This window comes from Callorhinchus milii, unplaced genomic scaffold (assembly GCF_018977255.1).
Source record: "Callorhinchus milii isolate IMCB2004 unplaced genomic scaffold, IMCB_Cmil_1.0 Scaffold11, whole genome shotgun sequence".
Classification (NCBI taxonomy): domain Eukaryota; kingdom Metazoa; phylum Chordata; class Chondrichthyes; order Chimaeriformes; family Callorhinchidae; genus Callorhinchus; species Callorhinchus milii.
In genome coordinates this window covers 4,914,632-4,927,871 of record NW_024704752.1, presented here as the reverse complement: position 1 = coordinate 4,927,871, position 13,240 = coordinate 4,914,632, and the positions used below count along the sequence as shown (strand labels likewise).

General features: G+C 40.2%; 1 protein-coding gene across 4 annotated transcripts in view; it reads right to left on the bottom strand.

Annotated features, from left to right (window-relative positions):
* rnf13 (ring finger protein 13) overlaps positions 1-13,240 on the bottom strand; it is a 100,378-nt gene that overhangs the window by 39,389 nt on the left and 47,749 nt on the right. For all 4 annotated transcript variants that reach the window (XM_007902457.2, XM_007902455.2, XM_007902456.2 and 1 more), the window contains exon 5: positions 2,459-2,546. In XM_007902457.2, coding sequence (XP_007900648.2) covers positions 2,459-2,546 — 88 coding nt within the window. The remainder of the gene's footprint in view (positions 1-2,458; positions 2,547-13,240) is intronic.

The following is a 13,240-nucleotide window of genomic DNA, read 5'->3' as shown; positions in this document are numbered from 1 at the left end:
ACATTCTGCCATTTTATATTATTGAAAAGTATTTTCAACAACCTGGATTTTTATAGCAATTGATATTTTACAGAACACAGTCCATCCTCTCAAAGTGTTTCACAGGTAATTACTGGCAAATATAGTGCCTGGTTTTGTAGATCAACACAGCAGCCATTTGTGCTAGCAAGGTCCCATCCACAAACACGATCAATTCATTCGCAAGATTACTGGCCAAGACACTGGGAGAAACTTTCTTTTTGAACAGTGTCCATCTAAACAGGTACAGCGAGAGGTAAAGAACAAGAGTTTCCTATTGTCAGCCTGAAGTTCTAATACGGGGCCTAAACCCAACAACCTTCTACCCAGAGGTGAGTGTGTGGCCTGCTAAGTCAAGCTGCTGATAAGATGCACACAGGATGCAAATAAACAGATACATGGTTTGGACATTTTAGACAGTTTTGCTTGGAGTCGACATCAGCTTCAATTATATCTCTTTGCATTTCATGGGTAATTTGGAACAAATCAATTTCTTTGCGACACAATAGACAAAAAGACTGACTTGGTAAGCAATACGATATGCTTGTCAGCGAGCTGAAATACGAGCTAAACTAATTTGTTTTGATGCTTTGATGTAAAAGATCTAAGGCTGCTTGAATGCATCACAAGATTCTTCTCATTCTCTTACCCCCCCCAAATCTATGCTTATGGTTCATTAGGAGAATTCAATAGAAAACAATTAAGAAAACGAGTTGTAATTTAAGGGTACTAGATTGACACTGCACATCACAGACCTTTATTTCTGGTCTTCGATAGGATGACAGGACATAGCTTTTACATTGTAAGCACCATTAGACCATTACCGTGAAGGAAAATAAGGAAACCTCAGGTATGCTGGGAAGGATATGCTACAGACGATACCTCTCTTAGGACGATGGAGAATTTATCTAGCCGATAAAATGCACATCTATCATATCAATGCATATAAAATAAGGAGAAGAAAGTGAATCTTCCATGCATTTTAATTTCTGTCCTTTTTAAATCTCTGTCAGCATTTTTTGAAAATATTTCCGGACGTTCTTCTCACTATAATCCTTGCATTTGATATAGTGCTTTTCATGTCTTCGAGGCATCTCAAAGTGCTTCAGAGAATATACTGTAAAGTGAATTGACTGTCTATTTAGTGGGCGATACGTGGCAGCCGATTGTGCACAGCAGTGTCCCACAAACAGTCGTGGATTGAAGTGACCAATTTATTATTGTTTGTGTGGAGTAAGGAAACTTGCCCAAGGTTTCACCCTGCCGGGAACCAAACCCAGGCTTTCACTTGCGAGGCGAGTGCTCTAACCACTGAGCTACAGGACTCCATCTGTTTTTTCCCCCCCACTATGAAGCACTCTGAGACGCTACTTGAGTGAGGGGCGCCATATAAGTGCAAGTTGTTGATATGAGGAATAGGAAGAGATGAGAAGTTATGAGGAATGGGCAGCCATTCTCAGCTGATGTTTGGAGACAACACAGTAGTTCAGCAACACTGACTCAGCCTACCTCTCTACACCCATCTCTTTAGTGATGATCACCATTAGCTCGATACAGATCGGTATTTACAGAAGCTGGAAAACTTCACTGTGTTTCTACTGAAAGTTATTTAAATTTTTTGCTCACTTGTGGTATCAATAGAAGCTGTGAATGCAAAGCGTGAACTTTTATTTATATTTCACTGGTGAGAATGATCTCATCACTCATGACTAACACTCTTCAGTTGGTTGTGGGGACTTCACTTCATGATGTAGTCTCTCCTTACATAATTTTTTAAAATATCAATCAGAGCATATTGGGAAGCTGACAAATAGTCATTAAAAGTTTCGCCCACAAAATACACAGTCACTCCATTTAACAGCATATTCTGCAAAGCGCTTTGAGACATCTCAATTACATGATAAGGCACCATATCAAATGCAAGGATTATTAGTATTACGTCCCTAGAAAACAGTTGCAATGTAAAATGGCATTCATATATTTAAGAGGAAACTTAATAATAATCCTATTTGAAAGCAGTTTTCTATCTGTACTGCTTGTGTACTAAAAATATTTTTGCAGTACGTTTTAAAAGAGCCCTTAGTGCAGTTTAAAACAATCATGCAAAAGGACCAGCTTGAAGAAATACTGAATTTCATGGTCTGTGCTATCATACTGCTTTATAACAAGGTCCCAACAAAGAACACATCAAACTCAATTACTCAATACTCCTGGGATATGATGCACAGGCATGGCTGGGTCCTGGGGAACTGGGAAACCAAATTAGAAACAGGAGGTGGTGGGGGAAGGAAAGAACAGACAGAGAATGATAAGCCCTGCCAGAGAAGTAACATATAATTAAAATAAATGCATTTAATTTACAGAACTGCACTGTCTGTAAGCAATCCTAGCTCAACAAATGTGCTTTTACTCACTGATAGTACATAACTGGGTTACTTACCATCATTGGACCCCATACTAATAAGTTCATCTGAGTCAACATTGTGGACAATGGCAGCCTTGTATCCAGCCCGCTGAGCATTCAGCACCTGGGGAAAGCAATCAGAGAGTTGGTCAGAATATTCTAAGGAGCAAAGTAGAAGATGCTAATCAGATCTGTGAGAAAGACACGTTTATATTGAGCCAAATTTAGAATCCAATATTTGTTTAAGACGTGTTCAAAGAGTTTCTAATCTCTCAAATATATTTCTAAAGACAGAACTTTGGTTCTTAACCCGCCATTACCCTCGATCATTACAGTGAGGTGAGGGTTGAACATTTCTTTCTTTCCTAAATATCCTACAACATCATTGGCCAAAAAAGAATCAGGAATTAGAAGTGAAGTGAGAGGGCCTTCATTTTTACTTTGTTCCACAGAGTCCAATTACCAGAATATCACGGGAACTCGGGAAACACAAGGTGATTCGGAGTGAAGCAGAGAGACTGGGTTAAATGATTGAGGCGTTTAAGATACCGAAAGATTTAAAAATTATGAAAAAGGAAATCAAGGTCAGACGGTACAAATTCATGATTGTGACTCGGGGAGTAAAAGGAGAGGTTTGGAAGAATGTCTTCTCCCAGAGTGCAGTCACTGTGTAGAATGATTTGCCAAGGCCGTTAGTTACAGCAGAGTCAAATGCGGCATTTAAAATAGAACTCGACATAGGCAGAATAGGGGTTTTAGAGTGTACGGGAAAAGACCAGGAAAATGCATTGGGCTGGATAGGTTCTTGGAACAGCAAATATTAACATGAAAAAAAGATAGGCAGAATGGCCTCCTTTTGGGTCATTCGTTACTATTGTTATATAGAGGGACAGGTAATCCTGAGATATAGGCTGGTGACTTTCATATATGGAGTTGACCCCTTAAACACTGATTTTCTCCAGGAATGTTAAACCATTTAAGAAACTAATACTGTAAATTTTGAACAGAAGAGTACCATAAACTAGAATTAAAGGATTGTGCAAGTGATTCAGCAGCAAGCATAATCATATTCTGACTGAATGTGAGAGGCTATCGTCTGCTGGAGGTTCACTGCCACCTCGCAGTGAAAATCTCCAGTAAAAATCCCCGTTGTTCAGTGACACAGAAAATATGAATACATTTCCAGGAGCAACACACATTTAAATTTCTTGGCACACCAAGCAAGTGTAAGATAAGACGAAAGTGTAAGGAATAGAATAGGATAATGTTAAGCCCATCAAAGGCTTCAGTGCATCAGAATATTTGAGTCTGTAAGAGTTTAAAACTAAAGTAATTGCGATCTGGGTTGGAATCCAGAGCAGCCACATGTGAACGTCACCCATACTATTCAATGCAGACTACAGCTCATGCTGTAAAATATCTAAAAACAGCAGCTGTCTATGACATATATATTACTGGATAGCCATGATTTCTCTCTTGGATAGGGAGTCACCACTATCAGCACCCCTGAAACATTCAAATCAACTACCCAAGAAAATAAGTAGGTGCAAAGGCTAAATCTCTACAGAAAGGCAAACAAGAGCAACAGCAGTAATATAAAGCAATGTTCTCGTTTGTCAAAGAACCTCGAGACCAGCAAATACAGAAAATATTAGACATTTGATGCAATTTCATTTTTACAGTGTCCCCTATAACTAGAGTAGGTGCACAATGCAGTGAGAATGTGAAGCTGCTGCAGTGATGAAGGCTGGTGAGTAGGCTGGGATCCTGGCTGCCCTCACACATCTGAGTTTCTCTACCAGGTGTGGTTTCCACATCTCTCCTACATAACACGACATGGAGTTCTACTGAGACGTTAGCCAGCTATTGGCATTAGGGTTCCCAGTTTTGAAGAATCTAATGGTGAGAGCATCGCAAATGTAACACATTCAGAAAGTTTGATCAGGTATAAAATATCCTTTTCCAGAGTCATATGCCCTACCTGTCACAACGTCAGGAACATTGTGTACAGACAGGAAGGGCAGAAGAGGTTTAGAGAATGATTTAAATTTGTCATATTAATACTGGTTGGACTGTTTGTACTGTCTCACGTTGGCTAGAGTTTAGTAAGATCTCTCTCCCGGGCTGCAAGAGAGTCTCTGGCCACATCAGCAAGATGTTTTTACAGTACCTTATTATGTCAAAATATTGCGATCACTTCACAGTAACTGTCTTTCTTGATGGGATTTTTCCTTTTGCAAAACAAGAAATAGATCTTGCTACCAACTGTGGAGACCACAAACATTTCACTAAGGACTAGTTTACAGTTTGGAACTATCCCTTCAGCATTATAGTAAACCCAGCATCTAAACAAATATATATTTATTTTGAGTCCTGTAGCTTAGTGGTTAGAGGACTCACCTCGCATGCGAGAGGCCCAGGGTTCGATTCCCGGGCAGGGCGATACGTTAAGCAAGTTTCACTGTAAAGTGGTGTGATGGTATGTTTTATGGGCAAATGAAGCAGCCAATTTGCGCACATCAATGTCTCACAAATAGCTATAAAGTGGGGGACCAATTTTATTGGTGGGCCTGAAATTAACTGTACATTTTGTCGGTGAAATGTTGTGAGTGAATGGACATTAACTGCCCCCTTCCTCTGCGCAAACAAAGCAGTTAAGACACCAGTTCATCATTCTGCTTCCTCTCCTGACCATATGCTGGGATACCACCATCTCCTGCAGGGTGTCACACACGTGGCTGTTGTGCACATGTGAAGCTATCACCAGGGTGTGTGCGCCTGCTGGAGAATAACAGAATTGCACAGTGAGGAATGAGAGCCAGTGTATCCCCGCTGACACCAGTCGTGGCCTCCATTGTCGTAAATCACGTCACTTCACTATACATTATAAAAATAATTCCTTCAAAAAATGTCACTCAATCCATGACTGTTTATGGGACGCTGCTGTGAGCAATTGGCTGCTGCGTTTCGCCCACAGAATATACAGTCAATTCACTTTACAGTATATTCTGTGAAGTGCTTTGAGACGTCTCGAAGACGTGATAAGGCGCTATATCAAATGCAAGGATTATTATATTAAATGCAATAACTAACCAGTAGTCACAGGTTCTGTCTCTGGTCAGAGCTAATTTATCTGAGCTCACACCTGGACAATAGTACAATCACTGGGTGGGGGAAAAAAATAAGCCAGCCTTTGTTCTCAGTCTTTATCACTATTCAGTGACCTGCTGGAAACGGCTTACGTATGTATATGGACTGAATTTGGCTAGACTATGATATCCCCTGTGGTCAGTTAAAACTTGCCATCTCGGTTCACACGAGTGGTTACTTGGGTGGGGTGACTGTGGACGGAAACAATTTAATCGACGTTACCTTTGAAAAANGTATCTGGGGGTAGAGGAATGAGGTCAAAACAAATACTAACTGCTGCTACAATAGCAAGAATGCTTGGTGTGCTTACCAGTACATTGATTTCTCACACTGCTCTAAAGAATGCATAGTGGAAATGAAACAATTACCAAGAACAGGCAATGCCCCTTTGTATGTTGTAACATACTGCAGCACAAAGCCAAGTGATCTGACCTCCTCGAGCTTCCAGCAACTGCCTCTGAGTCAGCATTGGCAGAGGTAGACTGGACTGTGCAGATTCTCCCCCAACATGCAGTACATGGCACTGAGACTCAAGAGCTCACAAAAAAAGACCCGCCTGACGTGAAAGCCGTTAAACAAATGTGACTTGTTGTTGTAAACAGTACTTAATTCTAGTTATAAACTGCCTTTAATTCAAAGTTGAGAAAAAGGAAAGTAAACTGCTGTGAAAGAGAGTTTGAACTTTCCATAACCTTTTCTCCAGGAAGAACAACGTCAATGGAATTTATTGGCAGCGATTTTGCTGCTGCTCAAAATCCATCCTTTACTAGTAGTCAATTAAAAGTTTGAAACTATAAGGTCTGAAAGTGAGTTGTCTCCCTCAGTTGCTGGTACAGGCAGTTACAGTGTCCTCCTGTCCCAATGGTAGGTGTTGTAAAACTTCTCCCACTCACCCAGCTCATTCATTCATTCCCCAACTGGAAAGGATCTCCTCTTACCCAGCAATCACAACGTCCACAATAATTTACACTTATAAGTGCTCTGGGACACTATCATGCGTGAGGGGCGCTATAAGAATGCAAGTTGTTGTTATACACAGCCTTTCACTTTGGGAGAATGTCTTTAATTGCTCAAAACAAAAACTGAGAGGGAGCCAAGCTAAGTGGCAGATTTGGGGGTTAGTAGGGGAAAGCGAGGGAGACAGCCGAAAGCACAGTGAAAGAGATTGGTTAAGACTTCAGGCAAAATTTGGAAGTGGAGAGGGATGGTGAGTTGAAGGGATTTCAGAGAGAGTTCCAGAGTGGCTGAAGCCCACCCAGTGATAGTGGGGTGATGGCAGAGGGGGTGTGAGGGGTGAGTAAAGCAGGCTGGAGTTGCTCCAGATAAATAAGGTGGCAGGAGGTCACAGAGACATAGGGTAGTCAAGACGACGGAAGAATTTTAAAGGTATACAAGTATCTTAAATGTATACGGGACGCTAGTGGAGCTAGCCAGGATGGGTATGATGGGATTGCGATGGGGATGATGGGAGTGGACATGGGCTGCAGAGTTCTGTACAATCTGGAGTTTGTAGAAGGTGGAGCTGGGGCTAATTGCAGTTTCAACTGCTGTCCTAACTCAAGTCAGCCAAGATTATCCAACTCAATACTGATGGTAAACTGCGCGCTTCAGGCTGTACACAATCTTTAGCCATGAGGCCATTTCTGGCATGGACAAGGCAGAGAATAGGAAGGTCACTGGAAAGTAGAATTCTGGTGGATTTTTCTTTAAATTTCTGTAAAAAATACACAATCACTGATAAACTCACAGCGAAACCAGCCCACACCTCATCTATGATTAATAAGGGGAGAAATATTACAGTATAGGTATTTAAATATTTCAAATATTATACTTGAATTTCGTCTCGTTATGTTGGAACATCTCAGTGATTCACATGATATGTACAGCAATTTATTATCAAATGCATCAGCTAATTTACACTTTCCCAAAAGAGCACAAAAATAAATGCATCTGTTTTGTGGCAATTTGGATGAGGGGAAAATATTGGTCAGCACCCCAGGATAATTTCTTGCTGTTTGAATTAATGCCGTGGAATCTTTGAATGTGTATTTTAACCACAAGTAAATGGGAGCTCGGTTTAACGTCTAATGTTGCAAGGTAGGACACTGCCAGTAACACAGAGCAATCTCAGCAGAGAAAATAACACATAAGTGCTTCAAAGCAGATGGACCATCAGCAGACAATGCAGACAGTATTGAGTTGGCTAATCTATGCAGTTGGACAGCATTTGGAACTGCAATTAGCCCCAACTCCACCTTCCACAAACTCCAGATAGCACAGAACTCTGCAGCCTGTGTCCACTCTCATACTAAGCACCACAATTTTGTTATCAGAGACTGTCAATGGTTTGTTTAGAAAAAATTCCAAAGCGATATTTGTGCAAGGCCTGTCGATTTTACATAATAGCTGTGGATTGGAGGCCGAGATGAGGAACAGAGTACTAACATGATCAGAATTTGCTGAGTAAGTATCTTAACCTTTGCGAATGTGCCTGTAGAATATTTTTATCTTGCAAGATAAAAAGGAGATTCAAAGCAGAGAGAGAGATAATGAGCTATCATTGAGAGAAAAAATAAACCTCCGAGGAACAACAAAAAGGAATTTACACTATAACAAGATTGGTTCAGATGAAGAAAACAATTTGACCTATTTGATCTCATCCTCCACAGTCCCCATCCTTCAGTGCTCCCATCACAGCATCAAGCTTTTTAAAGACAAAAACGAGTTCAGTGTCTTGGCCTCAACCACCTTTCCTGGTAACCTGTTCCAGTCGTCAATTACTCTCTGAGTAAAGAAAAACGTCCAGGTGTTTATCCTGAAATTGGTCTTTGAAATTGGAAATAACACTTTCAATCTAAATCTACATCCTCTTGTTCGACTGTCTTGGTGGATCCTAAAGTATTATTCAACAAATAAGAATGCTCATATTTCTCTGTGGAGTCAGAGGTATTGAACCAATTACAGAAATGAAATAGCATTGATCATGAGCAATTGTAGAAATGTCCACTGTTATCTTCAATAGATGTGGTGGTGTGATGGGGTAAGCAGTTTACTGATAAATATTTTACATTAAAAAAAATCTCTCTTTTGAGTCCCGATAACTCGCATAATGCAAGAGCAGATTAGGAAATTCAGAGACAGCCATAATTTCTCAAACTTCTTCAAGATGAATGTGCAATACTGTTCCCTCAACTGATGCTATGTGCTATGTGTTACATGTTAATATGAAAGATTTCCTCCTGGTATACTGCAAACAAGACCACAAATTAATCATTCCATAGCTGTACATAGGTCTATCCGGCCACAAAATGGCCACCAATGGTGCCCACATAAAAATCACTGCACTTTGAGAAATTGACTTGGTACTGCACATAGAAATGTTTTCTCTTTAATAACTGTTAAGACAATTTTGGATGCAGGACAGAAGAGGAGGTTCAGTGAGCGGCGAGGATACAAGTGATCTCAAACACGATTACAATCAACTACTGATAACTCGTCACTCCAAGGGAAGGCTCAGTGATGAGTTATCAGGAGTAATGAATTAGGCATATGTACGTAATACATAAATGCCGCCGGGTTACTGATGGCAATGATGACTTAAGTGATAGTGACAAGTTAAGCCAGGATAGAGATATCAGAAGGTTATTACTGTATCTTTATTATCTTTACATTTTAAAACATAAAGCATTCACTCTGAGCAAAAACTCTTGATTTTCAATGAAAAGAATAATAATAATATTTATTTTCAATGAAAAGAATAAATTTTGTAAAGGAAACACTGAGCTCCCCTTATCATCCAACGTACAGCTCAGCAAACCTGTAGTTCTAACATGGCAGCAAGAACAGTCCCTAATGTCAGAGACAAGCAACTGCATCAATTAAGTACAGAGATGAATTTTTTTTTCGGGGGAAAAAAAACTTGCACATTGATAACATCTGATCATGTCAAACCAGCTCAAAGCTGTTTACAGTAATTACTGTCAAGTACAGTGACTACTTCTTTGTAGGCAAACACAACTGTTATTGTACACCAGCAAAGCACCAGTGGCCATGAGGTGAGGTGGCCAATTTACTTGGAGGATTGTCGGTCAGGATATGGGGAGAAACTGACCCGTATTCAAATAACGTCTTGTTAACATTAGTGTCCTCCTGAACATGGTGGGACGGAGATTTATTTTGCAAAGGTACAAGCGAAAGCAAACATGATGGGACACGTTTTCTGTATTGCAGGTTCAGTGGAGGATGAGACAACCGGAGCTCAATCCACTGGTCTTCTGTATCACAGTAGTGAGGGCCACTCTTAGATGAAGAGCAGAGCAAGGATAATTATGCAAGTCAAAGGCTAGTTTGTTTCCCAAAAATCTCCTGGTTTGGTCTTGACTAAATAATTTAACGTATGCTCAGAGCTTTGCTAGTACTCCTAGAGGTAGCTGTTGGAAAGCAATGCATTATAAATGCAATGGATTCATTGCTCTTTCATGTGTGGGACTTGCAATAAAAACATGAGGAGCCGCATTCCTGAATAAAGTCAAAATCGTCAATCTTATTTAGTGTTGGGTGGAGGAATATTTGCAGTGTTATGAAGCGCTCTGTGGTACAGTTTGCTTTCGGGCTTTACTCACTTGTCTAAACTATATTATAGAATTGCATCTGCAGCATGTCTAACGGAAATCTTTACAAATCTGCAGTTCGAAGCATTAAATGGCAATGCCACTCAAAATATACTTTTAATGACCTTAGAGAGACACAGCATCAGTTTTTAACAACAGTGGTGACTTGGTAGGTGTTTCTGAGGTGTTACATTCTAGAAAGTAGGATGGGGGGAGGAGGGTGGGGTGAGAACATGAGGGTCATACCACGACACTCAAAGGAGCCATCTATATGATTCGTTCCAACATCAAAGCTCTTAGCAGGAAACAGCACACTTTACATCTTTGCTTCAATCTGTAACTAGACCACAATTGATGAAACTATCCACAGAATTTAAAACATTTGCCGGATTGACAAAGTATATAGGTATATTGCCCACAAAATACAGTCAATCCACTTTACAGTATATCCTGTAAAACTCTTTGAGATATCTCAATGACATGATGAGGTGCTATATCTAAATACAAAGGTTATTATTATTATATAAAAATCTAGCTGTGAAGATAATTTGTTCCATCTTAGAATGCTATCAACTTCCGTTATTCACAGCAAACTCTGACCACCCCCCCACTGGAACTCCATCCCGCACTCCCTCCGCCTCACCAGTTTTCTTGCCTCCGTCAAGACCCTCCTCTTCGGTCGTGCCTTCGGTCACCCTCCTTCCCCCCTGTCATCCACCCTCCCCGAACCCAACCTCCAGTTCGGGTCTGAAACATTGATTGTCCAGTGCTTTGGGTCGTTCTCCCGAAGTGAAAGGTGCTATACAAATGTAATTTTGTTGTTGTTGTATTTAAAAGTCACTAATTCCATGTTCTAGTGTAAAAGCTGCATGAGAGGGTAGATTCTACAGGATACAGATAAGTGAACTCAGTCGTTCTTAAACAACGTTATAGACATGTCCCGAAGTTGTTTCAATCTGAGGTTTCCGATTTCCTACTGCTGTAATGCCACAACATTGGCAGAAAAGGTCTCGGCTTTTCCAAAAGAGCATTCAACAGAAAAAAGCAACCAGAGCATTTCACTACCAAAGGGCAAGTTAAAGAGCAAATACTCTGGATCATTTCCATGATTGTCGCCTGAGCTGAAACATAAACATACTGAGAGAAACATGGCAAAAGCATAATAATGAAAATGTTATTGATAAAGCGGTATTCTAAGGATGAAGTGTGCTAATACACTGTGCCACTCCTTCACCTCAGACTTGGTCTGAAAGTAGCTTGGACTATTTGGCATAAAACTTATTATAATAATAACAAAATAATAATAATCCTTGCATTTAATATAGCGCTTATCATGTCTTCTGGACGACTCACAGCACTTCATTGAATACACTGTGAAGTGAATTGACAATATTTTTGGGCGAAATGCAGCAGCCAATTGCGCACAGCAGTGTCCAACAAACAGTCGTGGATTGAAGTGACCAATTTATTATTGTTTTTTTTCTTGAGGGATCATTATTAGGGGTGTGAAATAAGGAAACTTACCCAAGGTTTTGCCCTGCTGGGAATCAAACCCAGGTCTCTCGTTTGCGAGACTAGTGCTCTAACCACTGAGCCGTGGAGTCCTGTAGCTTAGTAGTTAGAGCACTCACTTTGCAAGTGGGAAACCTGGGTTCGATTCCCGCCAGGGTGAAACCAGAGCAAGTTTCCTTACTCTACACGCCTGATAATAATCCCTCAAGAAAAAAAATAATAAATTGGTCATTTCAATCCACGAATAACTATTATTATTATTATTACAGGACTCCAACTTCTCCTTGGCGACAGAGTATGTCAGACCACGTCTGGAGCTTTCCAATCCAGTTCTTAGTTGAATCGATCACAGTAATTCAGACCTGAATTCACGATCTCATTCAGAGTTTGCAAGCCCAGCAACAATACAATACACATTTATATACTGTACCATCGGACCACCGCAAAGTGGATTGGCAGTGCTGGATAGGCTTCTGGGTAGGGGAGGGGGAAATCACACTGTACAGCTTTGATTAGGAGACAGTAAGAAAGCTCTGGTCCGTAAATTCACTTCTTGACGTGGAATGACATAAATGAGAAATCTCAAACAAAACCCCTCACTTTGACGAGCACAGGCAGATATTTGGAATTTTACTCTGGAAGAGTTTACAAGAATAAATGGGTTAGATGGAGTCCATGAAAGTACAAATGGTACACCATTTATAGAACAGAATGGTCTCTTCTCAATCCTTACTTTCCATTTGCTCCTGTGTCAAACCATCAGTAGCTAGCAGCACTTTCATTATCACTAGCATCAGATGTTCTTGTTTGAATGTCACAAATACCAATGCACATAATTGTTTTGCAGTAAAATTCTGATACTGAAAGAATGCAATATTGCAGCAAATCAATAAAAGATCTATAAAAGTTGTGGTTGCCCCAGCCTTCTCACACCAGTAAACTAATATATTAGTAAATTTCAATTGAGACTAAAACATGTGCAAACAGCGGCAAGTAATTAGTCTGGAGACGTTTTCGTTATTCTTCAGACAATTGCAAATGAATATTATTCAAATAAATTGCGTTTTACCTTACCGATACCCAAGGTGTCTGAATTTCATTCTTGCCTAATATCGCTGGGCATTCCTCCTTCAGTTATACATTCCATAATGAACATTCTGGGTGACACTATTTTAATTGCAATAGTTGCCGTGGGCTCAAGAACTACTGTTCAAGTAAAAAAAAGAACCATTTGCAGTTAGATCATTTCCCTGAGTTCTGCTTAAACAATGCATTTCATGCTTCAATGCCTCCTGTCTGTATGGAATATCAAATGAACTTCTTGTGAAAAGTAGAATGACATTCTGGGCTGCAACACATACACGGCACAGTGACTGCTCGGAGGGCAAGATTTCAGTACATCACATTCATGCATTTAATTCCTTCCACTGCCAGCACTGCCCGTCATTTGTATCACACCACCAACAATGAGGAGTGAGCTTAGTATTGAGGTAGCACTAAATACACTGATGTAAAGCAGACTAATTTAACAAAATGTATGTAACTT